An 18,564-nucleotide genomic window follows, 5' to 3' on the forward strand; every position below is an offset into this window, starting at 1 on the left:
TGTTACCTAGAGGGACCAAGCTAAAAACAAGATTTAGGAAGTTACGATCCAGGATCTTTGGTTGATAAAAATGAATCTCAAGTTTCATGAAAATCAGATCAAAATTATGACCTCTAGAGGGTCCACAAACTTGATATACCATATTTTTACACTATTTGCGTATGAGGGGCGGCCATTTTGTCTGTGACGTCTAGAGGGATCACAAGCTAAAAACGCGATTTTTCGTACAATCAGGGGCCATAATCTGTACGGGCAAATATCGAAACAAACCATGATCTTTGGGTTATAAACATGCATTTCAAGTTTCTACAAAATCAGATGAAAATTGTGACCTCTAGAGTGTCCACAAGCTAAAAAACGTGATTTTTTGTACAATCAGGGAATATAATCCACGAAGTTACGGTCCGATATATGCCAATTTCAAAAGGAACCAAGATCTTTGGGAGATAGACCTATATTTTAAGTTTCGTCAAAATCAAATAAAAAATGTGGACGGATGGACAGGGGCGACAACAATATACATCCCCATAAAAATGTAAGCATATAAAATCAATCAACAAATAACTTTAACAGCTAGTGGGTCCACAAGATTTTTCAAAGTGATCAAGGGGTATAACTTTGGCAGTAATTATCAGAATTTGCTTAAAATCAATACATTCCTTCGTTGCATGAACATACACATAGGGTATAAATGTGAAATCATTCAAATAATAACTTTAGCCTAGAAAGCATTGACCATAACTCTAGCATAACCCTAAATTTTCAACACTTTCTCAGAAACTCTGAACTTTAAAGGTGCTTGAACTCTCTTTTTTGTAGTGATTTTTCAATATGTTATAAATATACTTGTTATGTTTGTTTATGGAAATCCGCTAGATAAACATCAGGGGCTGGAAATAAAGCTTCGCTGACTGTCTTGATCAATGTATTTTGTATGATAGGACATTAGAAGCGAGGGGACATTAAGTCAGAAGGCTGGCAATAATCAATACACTGGTCATGATGTCAAACGAACGTTGAAGATATTAACATGGGGATGACAGGACAGGAGTTTAGATGGTCAAACGAGAAACAGATTCATTAAAGTCTCACGTTGTCTTGGTTCAAACCAGCGACGAGTGGAATCGTAATGAGCTTGATAATTAAGCGAATCAATACCAGTGAATATTGCATTATTATTTGCCCTTCGATCAGTAACAATGAAATCTTCCCTCCTCATTTCCATTCTAGTCTGTAATTATGATAATTTTGAGAGAGCTTGTATTAAAATCAATATACAGAAAACAAGAGTCAAATTGTCATTGTCTTGTCACTACAATCTTTCTGCTTCTATATATATATAAATCTTGAAAGATGGATAAGCCATTTTATAATATACTGTCTGATCGTCATTTGCATTGTCTGGACAATATCTAATTTTTCAGTCAATCCACACTAAAATGTACTCAAATTGATTATTTAACATTTAACTAAGAAATCAAAGTATCAGTGGTGGACTATTACCTGGCCTAGATTCAATCGAATTAAAAAGAGGCTAGATTTTAGTGAAGATTATAGGTGGTGATGGCTTGTAGGTATATCCCATTTATATCATCTGCAGAGAAGGCAAATGTTGCCAAATTTTCAATTTATAATATTTTGAACTGAGATTAAATTTTCACAATATTGTAATTTGCAGTGGATTGAAAATCCCTTAAATCAAGATCAAAGGCTTTACAGTTGTGCCGCATGTTTGCCTCATGTAATGTTTGAAGATTTCTATCAAATAAGATCTGCTTGAGATAACACATAAACATAACACATAAACATACAGAAATGTTCACAGCACAAAAAAAAAATCATATCGCAAATTCATAAAGATAACTTTTCAAAAAATAAAACATTTACAATAATGTCTATGAATTTTTCAACAAGAAAAACTATCCTTAACAAATATGGATTACGAAAAACTGATTAAAGTGCTTTGGGTTTATTTGATAGATAACAGTGAACATATCTTCCAAAGAGAAATACACAAATAATACTGTTATCAGTAATCACCAAAACACTTTATTTATTGCATGCGCAAATGCTTGCCTGAGGTCTTTGAAACACAGTTTAGATTCGCAGTTCATCTTCTATGAAGGTGAAAAAACCTTTCTGGTCTAGAACAATAAAATGCCCACAACATTATGTATCATTCAATCAACAGAATATCCTTACTCTTAGCTCGTGCATGCAAATATTTGTTTAATGTCTTTGGAACATGCACCAGTTACCATCATCTGTGTTTTTTTTGGTGTTATATTTGTTAGTTGTAATCCTTAATAGATAAAAATTTCCTTGTACACCTACATCAATGTGTACCGTTCAGTTAAACTATGATTATACACAGAGTTTCTCCAATATTACTGTGGATTGGGCAGGGCTAGAAATTCACGTGAATCTCTGAATCTAATTCGCGCAAGGATTCTCGCAAGAGCTTACGCGCTGCGAATCTATAGGGATTCGTGTAAAATCACAGAGAATTATCGAGTCCAACTGTTGAATGTCAGTCAGGGTCAGTGTTCTTAATCGGCTGTATTTTGTGGGATTTAGCCAATTGATGTTTAATCTAGCCAATTGGCAAAACAATGAATTGGTCAAATGCCACGGTATCATAAATCAATCTACTTTTGGCTAATATTACAACGCGTTAATTATTACTTGTTAATAAAGAAGTGTCGACTACAACAACAGTCATACCCTTGTGAGAATCGGCCATATGTGGTTCATAATCCGAGTAAATAGCACATTTAACGGTGATTTTGATAATCCGGTAAAAAAACAAAACAAGCTTGCTGATAATTCATAATAGGTTCAATAAAATACGCCATACGGTGAATGAAGACATTCTCGGCATGGTTTGTGAATCGCACATCTTCCAGGTACCGGTAGATATTAAAATAATAACTGGATCATACATTGATGGATTCACTGACCAGTTGTTAGGTAAATTTAAATCTTCATTGAATATAATCCCCTGATAGAACACCGAATACACGGAGAGAGAAACAGTGGATTATTTTCCCAACAGAAACTTGAATGCCGAATTCCAATGAAACTTGACGTATCAGTTGGAATTAGGTCAATAAACCAGTTCTAAATAGCGTTTACCGTTATGATTTTTTATTTTATATACATGCTGACAGAGGCTTAATATTAAAAATATTATTGAAGGCTATATCATAGTCGTACAGAATTTTATTTTATAGCAATTTCAGTTATGGTTGTCTCGTGATCATTGTGCCGTTTGTCTATCATCGACAAATGAATAAAAACTTTTGCAAGTTACGTGACTAGTTACGTGATGGACAAAAGACTACAAATTGTGCTGTGAAGAAATGTCGTGGTGCTGTATCAGCTTATTTTGACAACAGCATTTTCTGGATATTACTTTTGACACAATTAATTTTAAGTGTTTACCAAAAACTCCATTTGATTGGGTTTTTTTATTTTATCATTGTTGTTGTATTTTGGTGTTTTAGATTAACACAATAAACACAATTTTGTTTTTTAGACAGTATTATTAATTATGATTTGGAGGATTCATGGCGGATTCCATATATGAGAATCCTCTTAAAACAAGGAGGGGGGGGGGGCTTATGTTGACCTTGTGTGTGACTGGGTTTGGTGCAACTGTTTGGAACTCAAGAGTTGCATGAAAAAGGCAACAAAAGCAGTATTGTGATGTGATTCGATGTAACTGTGATAAAAGCCAGGGTCTCCATTACGTAATTTGTGTACATAAAAATGGCCAATGTCGTTATCAAAGATCGTTTGGACAACAAAAGTGATTTGTATTCAAAGTTGACATAGGCCTGACTTTCCAGTTGCATCAATGAGCGCAGTCAGCATTTCCAATTACACGCAGTCACATCAAGCTTCTCCAAAAACACTGTAGATCATTTACAAGGTTTCAGGGAAAGGAACAAGAACACTAAATTTCAATAGGGTTCTGCCTTCAGCACAACCAAGCAAATAACATCAAGAGACATATGTTTTAAAGATTGAGCCACAGATCAAAAGAATCATGTCATGCAGATTGTCATGTTTCTTTTCATTCCAATTAGATTGTACCGTCCGAAAGAATAAAAAAAGGGCAATTTGCGACCAAATAAATCCAAATTTGTTTCTCTGTTTTGGTTCTGTATCAGGGTGAATACAAGATGGTGACTTCAAGTAAAGCCTTTAGTCTATAATATCAACATGATAACAAGGCAGCTTTAGTCATCCAATGACAAGCCAAGTAATTAATTAAGTTCTCTCTGCTGGACCGGTTTACTCATCTTAAAACTATCAGTAAATTACAGGACCACTCAGTCACTCAAACTGCTGGGTAAATATTTTGACATGATTATTCCTAAAGTGTTCTTAGTTATAAAGTCAAAACAACCAGAATATAGTGAGCCAATCAAATTTATACTAATATCAGAAATTAGGGCTACAAAAACACTTGGTCTAAATTGACCCGTCCGACTATTCTCACAATGTAATGACGATCCAGGTCTTCTAATACTAAACAAACAATACCACGAAAGTCCCCAGGGGTTTAGTATTTTCCAACCAATCTTAGAATGCAGTATTCAATTATCTTGATCAGATTACAGAGATCGTCGGTGGCTGAATGGGCAAGAAAATGGCTAACTCCTGTTTATTTACTTTGAAACTGCTTATTTAAAATGTCTGATTACTGTCTGGGTTATAGGTGATTTGATAGTCTAGGTCAAAAAGTTGTTAAATTCATTCAGGTAGCTGGTTTCAAAAACCAAATACAAACAAATGTTCTATAATGTCTGGTCAACATGAATGTGTATATAGCCATGGCAGCACCATTGCTAATTGGCCTTAAACAAATTCTAACATCTGCCTATATGTCCTTCCCAAATACTTAAGTCTGACCCGCACAAGTTCCTCATGACCTATGTTAGGATTGAATCTCAGGATTTCTGAAACATCCTGAATAGTTTAAAATTTAGGTTTATAACTTTCACTTGTTTGGGTGTCGCTAAAAATGATTCAATATTCTTTTGATACAAATAAATGTGGATTCTGAAATTCCAGATAATGCACATTCTGCACATTCGAATTTATATAAAGCTATAATAATGAGATTAATGAGAGGATTCATATAAAGGCAATATACTGATATATATACTGATAATGGACATACCACTTTTCAATGCATTACTAATCAATTATTCAATCAATAAGCAAAAGATATCTTTATCTAAAGCAACAACAATTTGTGGTTATCCTTAATTTAGTTAAGAACATCTTGTGGTAAATATTTGAATTAGTTTGTATATCCTCAATGAACATCTCTGCTTAATCAACAAATCAACAAGAGCTTTAATTAACTCTGGTGCCAATGTTACAGACTAATCAAGATTTCGGCTTTCATCAACAACCTCTTAATTATAATCACAGATCTACCAGGTGTGCGTTTTAATATGGAATATCGTTTTTCTTTCCTGAACTCAAACCCAAGTTAAATGATGCCAACCCTAATTCAATTACAGCTTGATACATCCAGACATACTTATATGAATAAAACAAATCCAACATAATATACATAGATCCAAAAGTTTCTATTTAAATCAGATTTGTTATCAATTAGTAATACAAGGAAAATCTACAAATTTCTTCAAACCTGACATTTTCTACAACCAAGAAATTGTTGAATTCATATCTTCATTTTTACAATACGAAATACAATTTCCATACATAAGTATGTTATTGATGTATGTCCTTGTCACTTTTTACTTATTTATATCTGCATGTCTGTATACTTTCATGTAGTACTTAATGTGCCTAAAACATCATCATTATTAATTAATTAATACACTAATACATTAAGTACCAATGTATGTAAGTATGTACATTATAATAAACTGAAACTACATTAACCTGCATTTTGTTAATCATTATTTATGTATCAAATTTTAGGCTACTTATAAGAATCATAAACAAAACTATATTTAGTATGGCTAGGAACTTCAAGTTTTATTTTCTTCAGCAAATTATTGTTCGAGACTGAGTGGCGCTACTCAGATATTTTTGATGAAATTTACAAAGTAGGAATTACAATGAGCACAGTCAATCATTATTGAAACACAGTAATTTAATATGTTTGATTATTATTTCATTTAATTCAATAAAAAAATGTTTTGTCTATTCCTTTTATATTCCAGATCTGCCTTTGGCATTTTGTAAAGTTCAAATAGACCAATAAAGTAACCACCTGAATGAATTGCAAATGCTCAATGGTATGCATACATAACAAATTGTACATGAATACTGTAGAGAAAATTCAAATTATGAACAAAAATCACTAAAAATGGGAGCACATCATAATCCAAATGTCAAATCTTTAACTTAAGTGACAAGTGGTGTGAGGTGTTCCCGAGGGTATTTCAAATGAGGCTGATGTCCCCTGCTGAAATCCCAAAATAAACTGATGACGCATATTATAATTGATTTATTGCACATTTAACTTTTTAAAAAGTATTGAGCAATCAAACTAATTATCTATACTTAGCCTAAGCATAAAATGTTCACAATTAAACTCAAAGGTTTCGAAGTACCTGGTAGTGAAACTATACACTAAGTTTCATCACTCGCCATCAGTTATAATCAAAGTTATCTTGTCCGAACGCATTTACCAATGAAATTGCTTAGCTCTGCTTAGCTTTAGTGGGAAATGTTAATCATTAAACTCAGTCAAGATATTCACCTAATGACCATCTACATCAAGTTTAAACATTCTACCTCAATTAAAAGCAGAGTTGTTATGTTCCAAAGTCTTGACCAATCAAATTGCTTATCGTTACTTACCCTAAGCAGATATTGCTCATTATTGCACTTAGTGTCAACTCAGAGCAACAAGAGGGGGTTATAGTCTCCCAAAGCATGTTGCAACCAATCAAATTGCTTATTTCTGCTTACTATAAGGGAGAGGGGGAGAGAAATGGGGTTTAACGTCCACTCGACACAAACTAGGTCATTTCGGGACTAATGTATGGTTTAATTTTATTTCAATAATTCGCTTGCGCATAGGGGTCTTTAGCAGTAGGAGGAAACCGGAGGACCCAGAGAAAATCCACGAGGTTGGACAGGCGACCCTACTCCTTGTCACGTACAACCGGGGATTCTAAACCACGCCAGTCGACTCAATGACAGACTTTATGATACAGCGCACGCACGCTAACCATTCAGCCATCCAACCCCCCGCTTACTATAAGGAGAAAATGCTCACCTTTGAACACTATTGGGGGATTTACCTAATGAGTGCCTACACTAAGTTTGAACATTCTACCTCAATTAGAACGAGAGTTATTGTGTTCCAATTAAAGTCTCAACCAATCAAATTGCTTATCGCTCTGCTTATCCTGAGCAAAAAATGTTCATTATTGAACTTGATCAAGGTATTGATGTCATGAATATATACACAAAGATTCATCACTCTCATTTAATTAGAACTAAAGTTATCGTGTCCCAAAGCATCAACTAATCAAATTGCTTATCTCTGATATTGAAGTAGCTAGCTTGCTCCTGATAAATATGAAGTTATTAACAATACCAAGGTCCATATATATGTGGAAATAAATGTGTACTTTACACCAGAGCAATCCTAAATGTACCTCTTCTGTTTCACCCTACTGTTACGTTTCCTTTTTAAATTACATCAATATCACCTTTATAATAATAATTCTTTAACATAATCTACATGTGCAATAATTTTCCAATACTTTGACTTATTATCTGCAAGAAGTCTCATAGCTCACGATTAAATGAGTAAAACAAAACTAACAAAACTTAATTGTCGTAACAGGAAATAAAGCAGCTGATACAACAATATGGTTGGTCTAACTTCCAAACCACAAAAGAAACGCTTCAAGCTGGGTTCATCACGATCATCTTGTCTTTATAAATCTAATCATGAAATCTCTGTTCAAATTCTGGATATGTAAAAATAAAACCAACTATAAAGGCAACAATTCTTTTTATATATATATATATATATCTGGGAAGTATAGGCAATAATAAATCATCTTACAATACAGACATGTCAATTATACTGAGTGTGTTGTCTAGTTGTGGGCATACTAATATACATTTTATATGTGTGTCTTATTATTTTATGCCTGCTTTCTCCAAGTATCTACAATTTTGCAAAAACAACTGTAATGGTTGATGACCAGAGGATAGTCAGAAAGATAAGACCCAACTTATGTCATTTTTTTTTTTCTCCACACTTGACATAAATCCTAACTTTCACCTAAAAGCAGAGGTATTTATTTTTTTAAGAGGCAATCTGACAGAAAACATACAATAAACACATAACAGATAAGAGACAAGCAGTTGCCATGCAAGATACGCACACATTTTGCACGAGATGGACAGAGAATGAGCTAAAAAAGCGATTTTCCGCAAACTCAGGAGCTATCCAGGAAGTCGTTCGCCATTCGGATATAACCATCTATTTTAATTTTCAGCAAAATCTGATAAAAATTGTGACCTGTAGAGTGGCCACAAACAAAATGTGAATGGACAGGGGTGACAACAATATACATCCACATGAGAATGGGGGCGTATAAAAAAATAAATATATTACGAAAGCCTTAGACAAAATAAAAATCAATGCAAACTTCAGATGCCCATTACTTATATAGAATTGTTTGATTTGAATATGGCTTGGAACAACTTTTGATTATTTGTTGTTTATTCTGGTAAGTTATCCAATTACACTTTAAATGAACAAGCAGTTGCCATGCAAGATACGCCCACATTTTGCAAGAGATGGATAGGGGACAAGCTAAAAAAAAACACAAAAAAACCATGATTTTTCGTACAATCAGGGGTCATAATTCAGTATGTAAGGGTCTAAAATGCTCAAATATCGACAGGCACCAAGATCTCTGGGATATAAACATATATCGCAAGTTTCATCAAAATCAAATAAAAATTGTGACTTCTAGAGGGTCCACAACCTTGGTATTACATACTTTTAGACTATTTGTGTACAAGGAGCCGCCATTTTTTCAAGCAGTTTTGATCTGATTTTAACGAAATTTGAACTCAACTGTCATAAGGGTGTAACGGTGATAAAGTTGTGACCTCTAAGAGGGTCCACCAGCTAAAAACATTATTTTGGGTACAATCAGGGGCCATAATGCAGGAAGTTACAGTCCGATATGCGTAAATATCAAAAGGAACCACGATCGTTGGATTATAAACCTACATTTCAAGTCTTATCAAAATCGGATAAAACTTGTGACTTCTAGAGTGTCCACAACTTTGGTGTTACATACTTTTACACTATTTGCGTACAAGGAGCGGCCATTTTGTCTGGCAGTTCCGGTCAGATTTTTACGATATTCGAACTCAATCTTCATTGATGTGTAATGTGACATAATTAAACGGTTTTTAAAATTGAATGCAAATTGTGATTTTTAGCAGGTCCACAAGCTAAAATTGCAATTTTACGAACAATCAGATAAAAATTGTGACTTCTGTGGTATCACAACCTTGGTATTACATACTTTTACACTATTTGCTTACAAGGACCTGCCATTTTGACTGGCAATTTCAGTCAGATTTTTACGAAATTCGAAATCAACCTCCATTGATGTGTAACGGTGATCTTGTGAAGAGGGTCCACAACCGGGATATACCATATGTCTACACTATTTGCATAGGAGGGGCTGCCATTTTGTCCGGCAGTTTTGGTCCGATTTTCACAAAATTTGAACTCAACCGATGTTATGGTGTAATGGTGATATGTTCGACCGTTTTTTTAAATTGAAAAACAATTGTGACCTATAGAGGGACTACAAGTAAAAAACGTGATTTATCGTACAATCAGGAGCCATAAGTCAGGAAGTTACGATCCAATATGCACAAATATCGAAAGGAACCAAGATCTTTGGGCTATAAAGATGCATTTTAAGTTTCATCAAAATCGGATAAAAATTGTGATCTCTAGAGTGTCCACAACCTTGATATTACATACTTTAACATACATGGAGCGTCCATTTTGTTCATCTGTTTTGGTCCAATTTTCACGAAATTGGAACTCAATCGTCATTATGGTGAAATGGTGATATATTCAAATGTTTTTTTTAAATTGGTTAAAAATTGTGATCTCTAGAGGGCCCACTAGCTGTAAACGCAATATTTCGTACACTCAAGAGCCATAGTTCAGAAAGTTACATTCCGATATGTGCAAATATCAAAAGGAACCGAGATCTTTAGGTTACAAACATACATTTCAAGTTTCAACAAAATCGAATACAAATTGTGACCTCTAGAGTGTCCGCAAGCTAAAAACATGATTTTTTGCACAATCAGGGGCCATAATCCATTAGGTTACTGTCCGATACATGCCAATATCGGAAGGAACCGAGAACTTTGAGGGATAAACCTATATTTAAAGTTTTGTCAAAATCGAATACAAATTTGGACCTGTAGACTGTCCACAAACAAATTGTGGACGGATGGATGGACGAAAAGGGGCGATGACAAAATACATCCACATAAAAATGTGGGCATATAAAAAGATATGTTGTCAAACAATAAAATATACACAAGCAGCGGCTAAGACCTAGGAGTCCACAATGGTCTCACTTAAAGGGCCAATCCCGATAATATTTTGGGGAATAAAACTGCTTAAGTTTGTGTTAAAATCCCTTAAAATCCTCTACCTTTGCCAAGCAACTAACTAAATTTACACTTTGTTATGAAGTACAGCACAAGGGTTGTTCTGTGCTTTTATTTGCCTTTATAATTTGGAGTAATCTCTCTTGGACGTAATTGAACGTCTCCGGAAGTTGGTCACGGCGTGGTCGCTAGTACACGGCTTAACATTCAGCTTTGTTTCTAAATGTATCTTTTGTTTGTTATCTTCATTGTGTCACGGAGTAAGTAAACAACAAATACTTATAATTAATGCTATGTTTATAAGATGGCAGCAATTAGGTTTCTGTTATTATTTAGTTGTGTCAAAGTTACGTTGTAATGTAGGCCTATTGTTATTGTGCATGTACGGGAAATGTAAATGCTTTTACGTGTTGGAATATTTTAAAGTCGAGCTTAATTTAGTATGTTATTACTGTACATCATTCTCATAAACCAATTGTGTATTTAGTATGTTAATGGTTTAAACTATGTCGTTTAGTATTGAGTAAGTACGACGTTCAAACTGATTCTAAAAACTACGGAAAGCTATTCATGTCATCTCAAATTCAAGTTTGTATGAAAAGTAGTTTGTATTGATCTTTGTATAGAACTGTAAGGTTTTATTTTTTATTTCAGCTTTTTACCACACATGATACACCTATGTACAACACTCGTAGAAGTTCCAATAAAGCTCAGAACTTGATTGGTCACTTTGTGTTTTGGTGTCACTGGTTATACTTACTGTAAGGCTCCGCGCTGAGACAGAATAGTAAAAAGTCCCATCAACATGGCAGATGCAACAAAAGATACAGTACTCTCAAATAGTACGGTTTCAACCACCAAGATAGGTCGTTTGAGAAATCTTACAGAAGAGGGCCTGTCAATTTACATCGAAATCCGTGATAAACTTTCGGAAGATGTCGACAACTCATGGAATAAAGTAAATGCTGTTATTCTTGAACTGGAAGTGGAACACAAGACTTTAAGTCGATTGTGCTCTATCGAGGAAGCCCTCTCAAACTGTTTGGCAACTTATCGTGAAGCATCCACCCAATACACAGATTTTCTAAGGAGGAACAGGTCCATCGAAAGTAAAAGAGAAATGGATTCCTATCAGGCACTCATAGAACTTCGCAGAGTGAGAACAGATACTGCCTTCACTACGATAAACTTGCGTAAGCAATTACTGTCTTCAGAGACATCTTCAAAGGAGTCCATCTCTTCTAAATCTAGTCGGACTTCATCAAGAAAATCAAGTAAAGGGACATCTTGTGCCTCAAGTACTTTGGCTCGTAAACGTGCAAAAGCTGAAGCCGCTCGAGCAAAAGTGGCCTTTACGGAAAAGGAGGCGGAGCTACGGAAAAATCAAGCTATGTTAGATGAATCTACTGCTCGTAAAAAGGCTGAAATGCAAGCAGACATTGACATGTTGATATCTCAGAAAGAAGCTGCGGCAGCAGAAGCTGAACTTCGAGTATACGAGTATGAAAATTGTCGAATATCTGATTTTGACGATAGTCTTCCAAAAGTTGTAGAAGATTCTGTTACGCGAACAAAAAAATTTGTGGCTCAACAAGCTGCATCCCACACTTCAGAGACTATCAAAAACAATACATACTTACATGCCGATATTCCAGAGTTCTATCCATCTGATCAGCATCAGCCACTAACTCCGGTAGTTCAAGACCCCACGTCGGATATAACACGTTTTCTTTTACGGAAAGATTTACTTTTTTCTCGCTTGTCGAACTTTAATGATCGCCCAGAAACGTATATTGCTTGGAAATCCAGCTTCCTTAATATTATGGATGAACTGCAAGTCACTGATTCGGAGCAAGTGGATCTACTTGTTAAATGGTTAGGGTCTGAGTCTTCTAAGCATGCTGTGAGTATAAGAACAGCAAGTGCAAACAACCCAGCTAAATGTCTACAACGAATTTGGCAACGATTGGAGGATAGGTATGGAGCACCAGAGATGATCGAAGAATCCTTAAAAAACAAACTCTCTAGTTTCCCCAAACTTACAAACAAAGACACAAAGAAACTCTATGAACTCTCTGATCTTGTGTCGGAAATAGAGTCCATTAAGGATAATGAAAGGATGAAATCTCTCTTTGGCCATTATGATTCATCCACTGGCGTGACTCCAATAATAAATAAGCTACCTTATTATTTGCAGGAAAAATGGACATCCACAGCCGTTAGCTACTTAAAGAATCACATGTCTGTTGTTTATCCTCCCTTTAGTCATTTTGCAGAATTTCTCCGGGAACAAAGCAGAATTCGGAACAATCCTAGCTTTTCGTATGAAGTGCCTCAGTTCAAGAAGGAACCGAAGTATGTAGAAAAGAGCAATTTTCTCGTGAAGAAAACTGACACAGAAGAGGTTCAAAAGCCGCCATCTTCATTAAATAATACTTCGAAGTGTCCTTTGCATCAAACGGATCATTCTCTGAATAGATGTCGAGCCTTTAGAAGAAAACCCATGCAAGAAAGATTAAAATTCTTAAAGGATAACAAGGTCTGCTTCAGATGCTGCGATAGTATATCGCATGTTCAACGTGAATGTAAGAAAACTATACATTGCCCAAAATGTAATAGTGATGACCACCCACTGGCTCTACATGCGGACCCTCTTGCGGTGGATCCGCCAACAACTACTTCAAATCATGGCGGGGAGAGTTTTAAGAAAGTTAGTTCTTTGTGTACTCGTATCTGTGGACAGTTCCCTGGAAAGTCATGTGCTAAGATAGTTCTTTGTAATGTATACGCATCAGATAAACCAGACAAAGTAATTCGTCTATATGTTATGATAGACGATCAAAGTAACAGAACCCTTGGCAGTCCTCGTTTATTCGATCTCCTTGCTGTGAAATGTGAAGAGACTGAATACGTACTCACTTCCTGTTCCGGAAAAGTCAGAACAGCAGGAAGAAAAATTAATGGTATCGTGTTAGAATCTCTTGATCAAACGGTACAACTAGATCTTCCGACGATCATTGAATGTAACCAAATGCCTGACAACAGGAATGAGATTCCTACTCCTGATGTGGCTCGGAGTTATTCACATCTACATGATATTGCTCATCACATTCCACCAATAGATGAAAATGCCCACATCATATTACTGATTGGTCGTGATGTCATTAAAGCTCATCACGTCTTGGATCACCGTATTGGACCAGCAAATACTCCGTATGCGCAGAAACTGCCAATAGGATGGGTTATAATTGGTGAAAGTTGCCTAGGGAGTGTTCATGTACCAGAGGTGTTAAACGTAAACAAGACTAACGTTCTGGAGAATGGTCGTACAACCATGTTCGATCCGTGTAATAATCGCATAAAGTTGCAAGAGACATTAGATACTGTATACTGTGACAGAATGCAGTTGTTTAAAACTCCTGAATGGGATTCATTTGGCCAGAACATATTCCTGAAGCAGAAGGATGATGATAAGCCAGGTTTATCCGTTGATGACAGATCCTTTCTGCATATCATGGACGCAAGTTTCCGCCAAGATGTAGATGGTAAATGGTCATGCCCACTTCCATTCAGGGAACCAAGACCTAGATTACAAAATAACTACACCCAGGTGTTAAAAAGGGCGAATATGCTTGATAAATCCCTGCATAAAGACCATGTGAAGAGGGGTCATTTCATCGCCTTTATGAACAAGATGTTACAGAATGGGCATGCAGAAGTAGCGCCACCACTTCAGAAGAGTGAGGAGTGCTGGTACCTGCCAATATTTGGCGTTTATCATCCAAGAAAACAGAACCAAGTCCGCATCGTTTTTGATTCTGCAGCAAAATATAATGGCATATGCCTAAATGATGTATTATTATCAGGCCCTGATTTTACCAACAGTCTGTTGGGCATCTTAATGCGGTTTAGGCGTGAATCTGTGGCGGTTATAGCGGACATCCAGCAGATGTTCTACTGCTTTAAAGTGGACCAACAGCACAGAAACTACTTGCGTTTCTTGTGGCACGAAGAAAACAATATCGACAAACCTTTAATTGAATTCCGAATGTGTGTGCACGTATTCGGCAACACAGCTTCGCCAGCTATTGCTACTTATGGACTTCGGCTTGCAGCAAAACGTAGCACTCTTGGTTCGGATGTCACCAATTTCGTAGAGAACGACTTTTATGTAGATGATGGGCTTTCATCATTTCCAACCGCACACCAAGCCACTGATCTGATTAAAAGGACCCAGGAAGTTCTAAAAGTAGAAGGGGGCTTAAGGCTTCACAAAATTGTGTCGAATAGAGAGGAAGTAATGACGTCTTTTCCACGAGAGGATTTGGCCACGGATTTGAAAGATCTTCCGTTAAACGTTGAAGCGCTACCCATACAACGTAGTCTCGGGGTGGGCTGGAACTTGGAATCAGATATGTTTTTGTATCACATCAGAACTGATGAGCAACCTTTCTCAAAGCGTGGAGTGCTGTCAACAATCAATTCAATCTTCGACCCTTTGGGATTCCTAGCTCCCGTCGTCATTGAAGGAAAGAGGCTCTTACGTGAACTCATCAACAGCACCCGTGATTGGGACGAACCGTTACCTTCTAATTATTTTGCTATCTGGGATCAATGGACGACCTCATTGCAGGAACTACGTGGACTACGCATACCTCGCACCTATTTCTCAACCTCATTTGGTCAGATTAAGGATAAATCAATACATATCTTTTCTGACGCTTCCGAAAAGGCGATAGCTGCTGTTGGTTATGTTAGAGCGCCATGTCAGACTAGAAACTTTGAGTTAGGCTTCATCCTTGGTAAAGCAAAGTTAGCACCTTTACATGGAAATACTATACCGCGATTAGAGTTATGTGCGGCCGTTGTTGCAGTGGAAGTCGCTGAAACCATCTCAAATCATCTAAACCTCGATATAAACAATTTTTCCTTCTACACAGACAGCAAAGTAGTTCTAGGCTATATTTACAATGAAAAAAGAAGGTTTTTCAATTACGTTGCAAATCGTGTGGCAAGAATTCGACATTCTACACATCCACATCAATGGATATATACTTCCACGAAGGATAATCCTGCAGATGAAGCGACGCGTTCTGTTCAAGCATCTGCGATGCAGACTTCATCTTGGTTAAACGGTCCGCAGTTTTTGTTGAAGAATCACAATGCTGTTATTGAATCTTTTGAAGTGCTAGAGGCTGAATCTGATAAAGAAGTCAAATCTGATGTGACAAACTTCAAGACTCGTGTATCCGTCTTGAGTCGACTTGGAACCCAACGTTTCGAAAAATTTTCCAGTTGGACTAAACTTGTTAAGACTATTGCTCGTTTGAAACATGTAGCAAGAGCTTTTAAGAAAGATAACATGTCTGATACTTCACATCTAATTTGGACGTCGTGTACTGTGATTGCTTTTGATGATGCAGAGGAATTTGTTATTCGTGAAGTTCAACGAGAAGTGTACGAAGACGATTTTCAGTTTCTCAGTTCCGGGAAGCAACTTCCTAAGTCAAGCTCACTAACTAAACTCTCACCATACATTGACAAAGATGGATTGATGAGGATAGGGGGTCGTTTGGATTACTCCAACATCCCTGAAGCGGAGAAACATCCAATTCTTGTTCCTGGAAAACATCATATCGCAACATTACTGATCCGTAATTTTCACGAACGTGTTCATCATCAGGGAAGGCATATTACAGAGGGTGTCATACGTTCAGCAGGTTACTGGATTACGGGAGCCAAGTCGCTCATATCTTCAATTATAAGTAAATGTGTTAAGTGTCAGAAGCTTCGAGGAACGCTAGGAAGTCAGAAAATGGCAAGCCTTCCATCAGATCGCCTAGAACCCGGACCGCCGTTTACCAACGTGGGCGTTGACTGTTTTGGTCCATGGGACATTGTCACCCGTCGCACAAGAGGAGGACAGGCTAGCAGTAAGAGATGGGCTGTGATGTTTACTTGTTTAACGTGTAGGGGCGTTCACATAGAAGTAACTGAAGAACTCAGCTCCTCCTCATTTATAATGGCACTGAGACGTTTTTTAGCGATTCGTGGTCCCGTAAAGTTATTCAGGTCTGACCGAGGTACTAATTTTATTGGTGCATTAGACGACATCGGAGTCAAAGCTATTAATGCGGAAGATGTTCAAGTAAAGGAATTCCTCAATAGTAATGGCGCTGCCTGGATCTTCAATCCTCCTCACGCCTCGCATATGGGTGGAGTATGGGAACGTGTTATTGGTATTACCCGGAGGATCCTAGACTCTATCTTACTAGACGATCCAGGGGGTCAGCTTACTCACGAGATGCTGGTTACTTTTCTCGCTGAGGCTTCTGCAATTATTAATTCAAGGCCTTTGGTTCCGTTAACATCAGATCCCGGAGATCCAACTCCACTAACTCCATCGCTGCTATTGACTCAGAAACCTCAGCAAGTTACCGGGATCATGGAAACTGTGGGTGATAAAGACATCTTCAAGAAACAATGGAAACGTGTGCAGATATTAGCAGAAATGTTTTGGAACCGTTGGAGGACTCAATATCTGCAAACTCTTCAAACGCGACGTAAGTGGAGCGAAATACAAAGAAATATTTCTTGTGGGGATGTCGTGCTAGTTAAGGATAAACAGGTTGCAAGAAATATGTGGCCTATAGGAGTTGTTGAGAAGACCTACAGAGAAGCAGATGGCCTAGTGCGTAAATGTGATATTCGTGTTATCCGGGATGGACAACATGTGGTTATATATACTCGTCCTATAGTAGAACTTGTTTTGTTAATACCTGACGAGTCCTGACTTTAGAATGTGTATTCGAAATCTTTTAAGGCGTTAGTCCTATGAAACCGAAAATTTTGATATGTAAGAGTGGTATTATTGCATGTACATATGTATCAATTCATGTGATGACAGATAGTCATCAGACGGGGAGTGTTCTGTGCTTTTATTTGCCTTTATAATTTGGAGTAATCTCTCTTGGACGTAATTGAACGTCTCCGGAAGTTGGTCACGGCGTGGTCGCTAGTACACGGCTTAACATTCAGCTTTGTTTCTAAATGTATCTTTTGTTTGTTATCTTCATTGTGTCACGGAGTAAGTAAACAACAAATACTTATAATTAATGCTATGTTTATAAGATGGCAGCAATTAGGTTTCTGTTATTATTTAGTTGTGTCAAAGTTACGTTGTAATGTAGGCCTATTGTTATTGTGCATGTACGGGAAATGTAAATGCTTTTACGTGTTGGAATATTTTAAAGTCGAGCTTAATTTAGTATGTTATTACTGTACATCATTCTCATAAACCAATTGTGTATTTAGTATGTTAATGGTTTAAACTATGTCGTTTAGTATTGAGTAAGTACGACGTTCAAACTGATTCTAAAAACTACGGAAAGCTATTCATGTCATCTCAAATTCAAGTTTGTATGAAAAGTAGTTTGTATTGATCTTTGTATAGAACTGTAAGGTTTTATTTTTTATTTCAGCTTTTTACCACACATGATACACCTATGTACAACACTCGTAGAAGTTCCAATAAAGCTCAGAACTTGATTGGTCACTTTGTGTTTTGGTGTCACTGGTTATACTTACTGTAAGGCTCCGCGCTGAGACAGAATAAGGGTCATTCACTGTATAGACTGCTACAAAAATGGGAATCGATTATCAGGTCACTCATTGAAAAAATTGACCCGAAATCTTAAAAGGGTTACGTTTCCGGATAAGCATTTTTGACTTTCATGTCCAAACGACTCAATATTTTGAGCTAAAATTTTGAGACAAGGTAAATTCACCATTTCTCTATATTTGGGCACTTAAATTTCATACGTTTTCGAACTTTTATTTTTGAGACTCTGTTCAAATCGGGATAGTCCCTTTAATCATTCTTTT

The 18,564-nt window shown here is 36.6% G+C and overlaps 2 protein-coding genes across 6 annotated transcripts in view; one reads left to right on the plus strand and one right to left on the minus strand.

Moving 5' to 3' along the window:
* Positions 1-18,564, minus strand: part of LOC126832718 (dual specificity calcium/calmodulin-dependent 3',5'-cyclic nucleotide phosphodiesterase 1A) — a 298,858-nt gene that overhangs the window by 134,556 nt on the left and 145,738 nt on the right. The gene's annotated exons all lie outside the window — the stretch shown is intronic.
* Positions 10,790-18,284, plus strand: LOC126832715 (uncharacterized). 2 transcript variants are annotated; one of them, XR_007684804.2, is made up of 3 exons: positions 10,790-10,940; positions 11,335-17,767; positions 18,162-18,279. XR_007684804.2 is itself a non-coding variant. In XM_050563582.2 (2 exons), the coding sequence occupies exon 2, from the start codon at positions 11,486-11,488 to the stop codon at positions 17,471-17,473; it is 5,988 nt and encodes a 1,995-aa protein (XP_050419539.1). In that variant the 5' UTR covers positions 10,790-10,940; positions 11,335-11,485; the 3' UTR covers positions 17,474-18,284. The 2 variants fall into 2 exon arrangements, 1 of the variants encoding a protein (XP_050419539.1); XM_050563582.2 differs by having other exon boundaries at positions 11,335-18,284.

The sequence above is a fragment of the Patella vulgata genome, chromosome 9, assembly GCF_932274485.2.
Source record: "Patella vulgata chromosome 9, xgPatVulg1.2, whole genome shotgun sequence".
Taxonomy (NCBI): Eukaryota; Metazoa; Mollusca; class Gastropoda; family Patellidae; genus Patella; species Patella vulgata.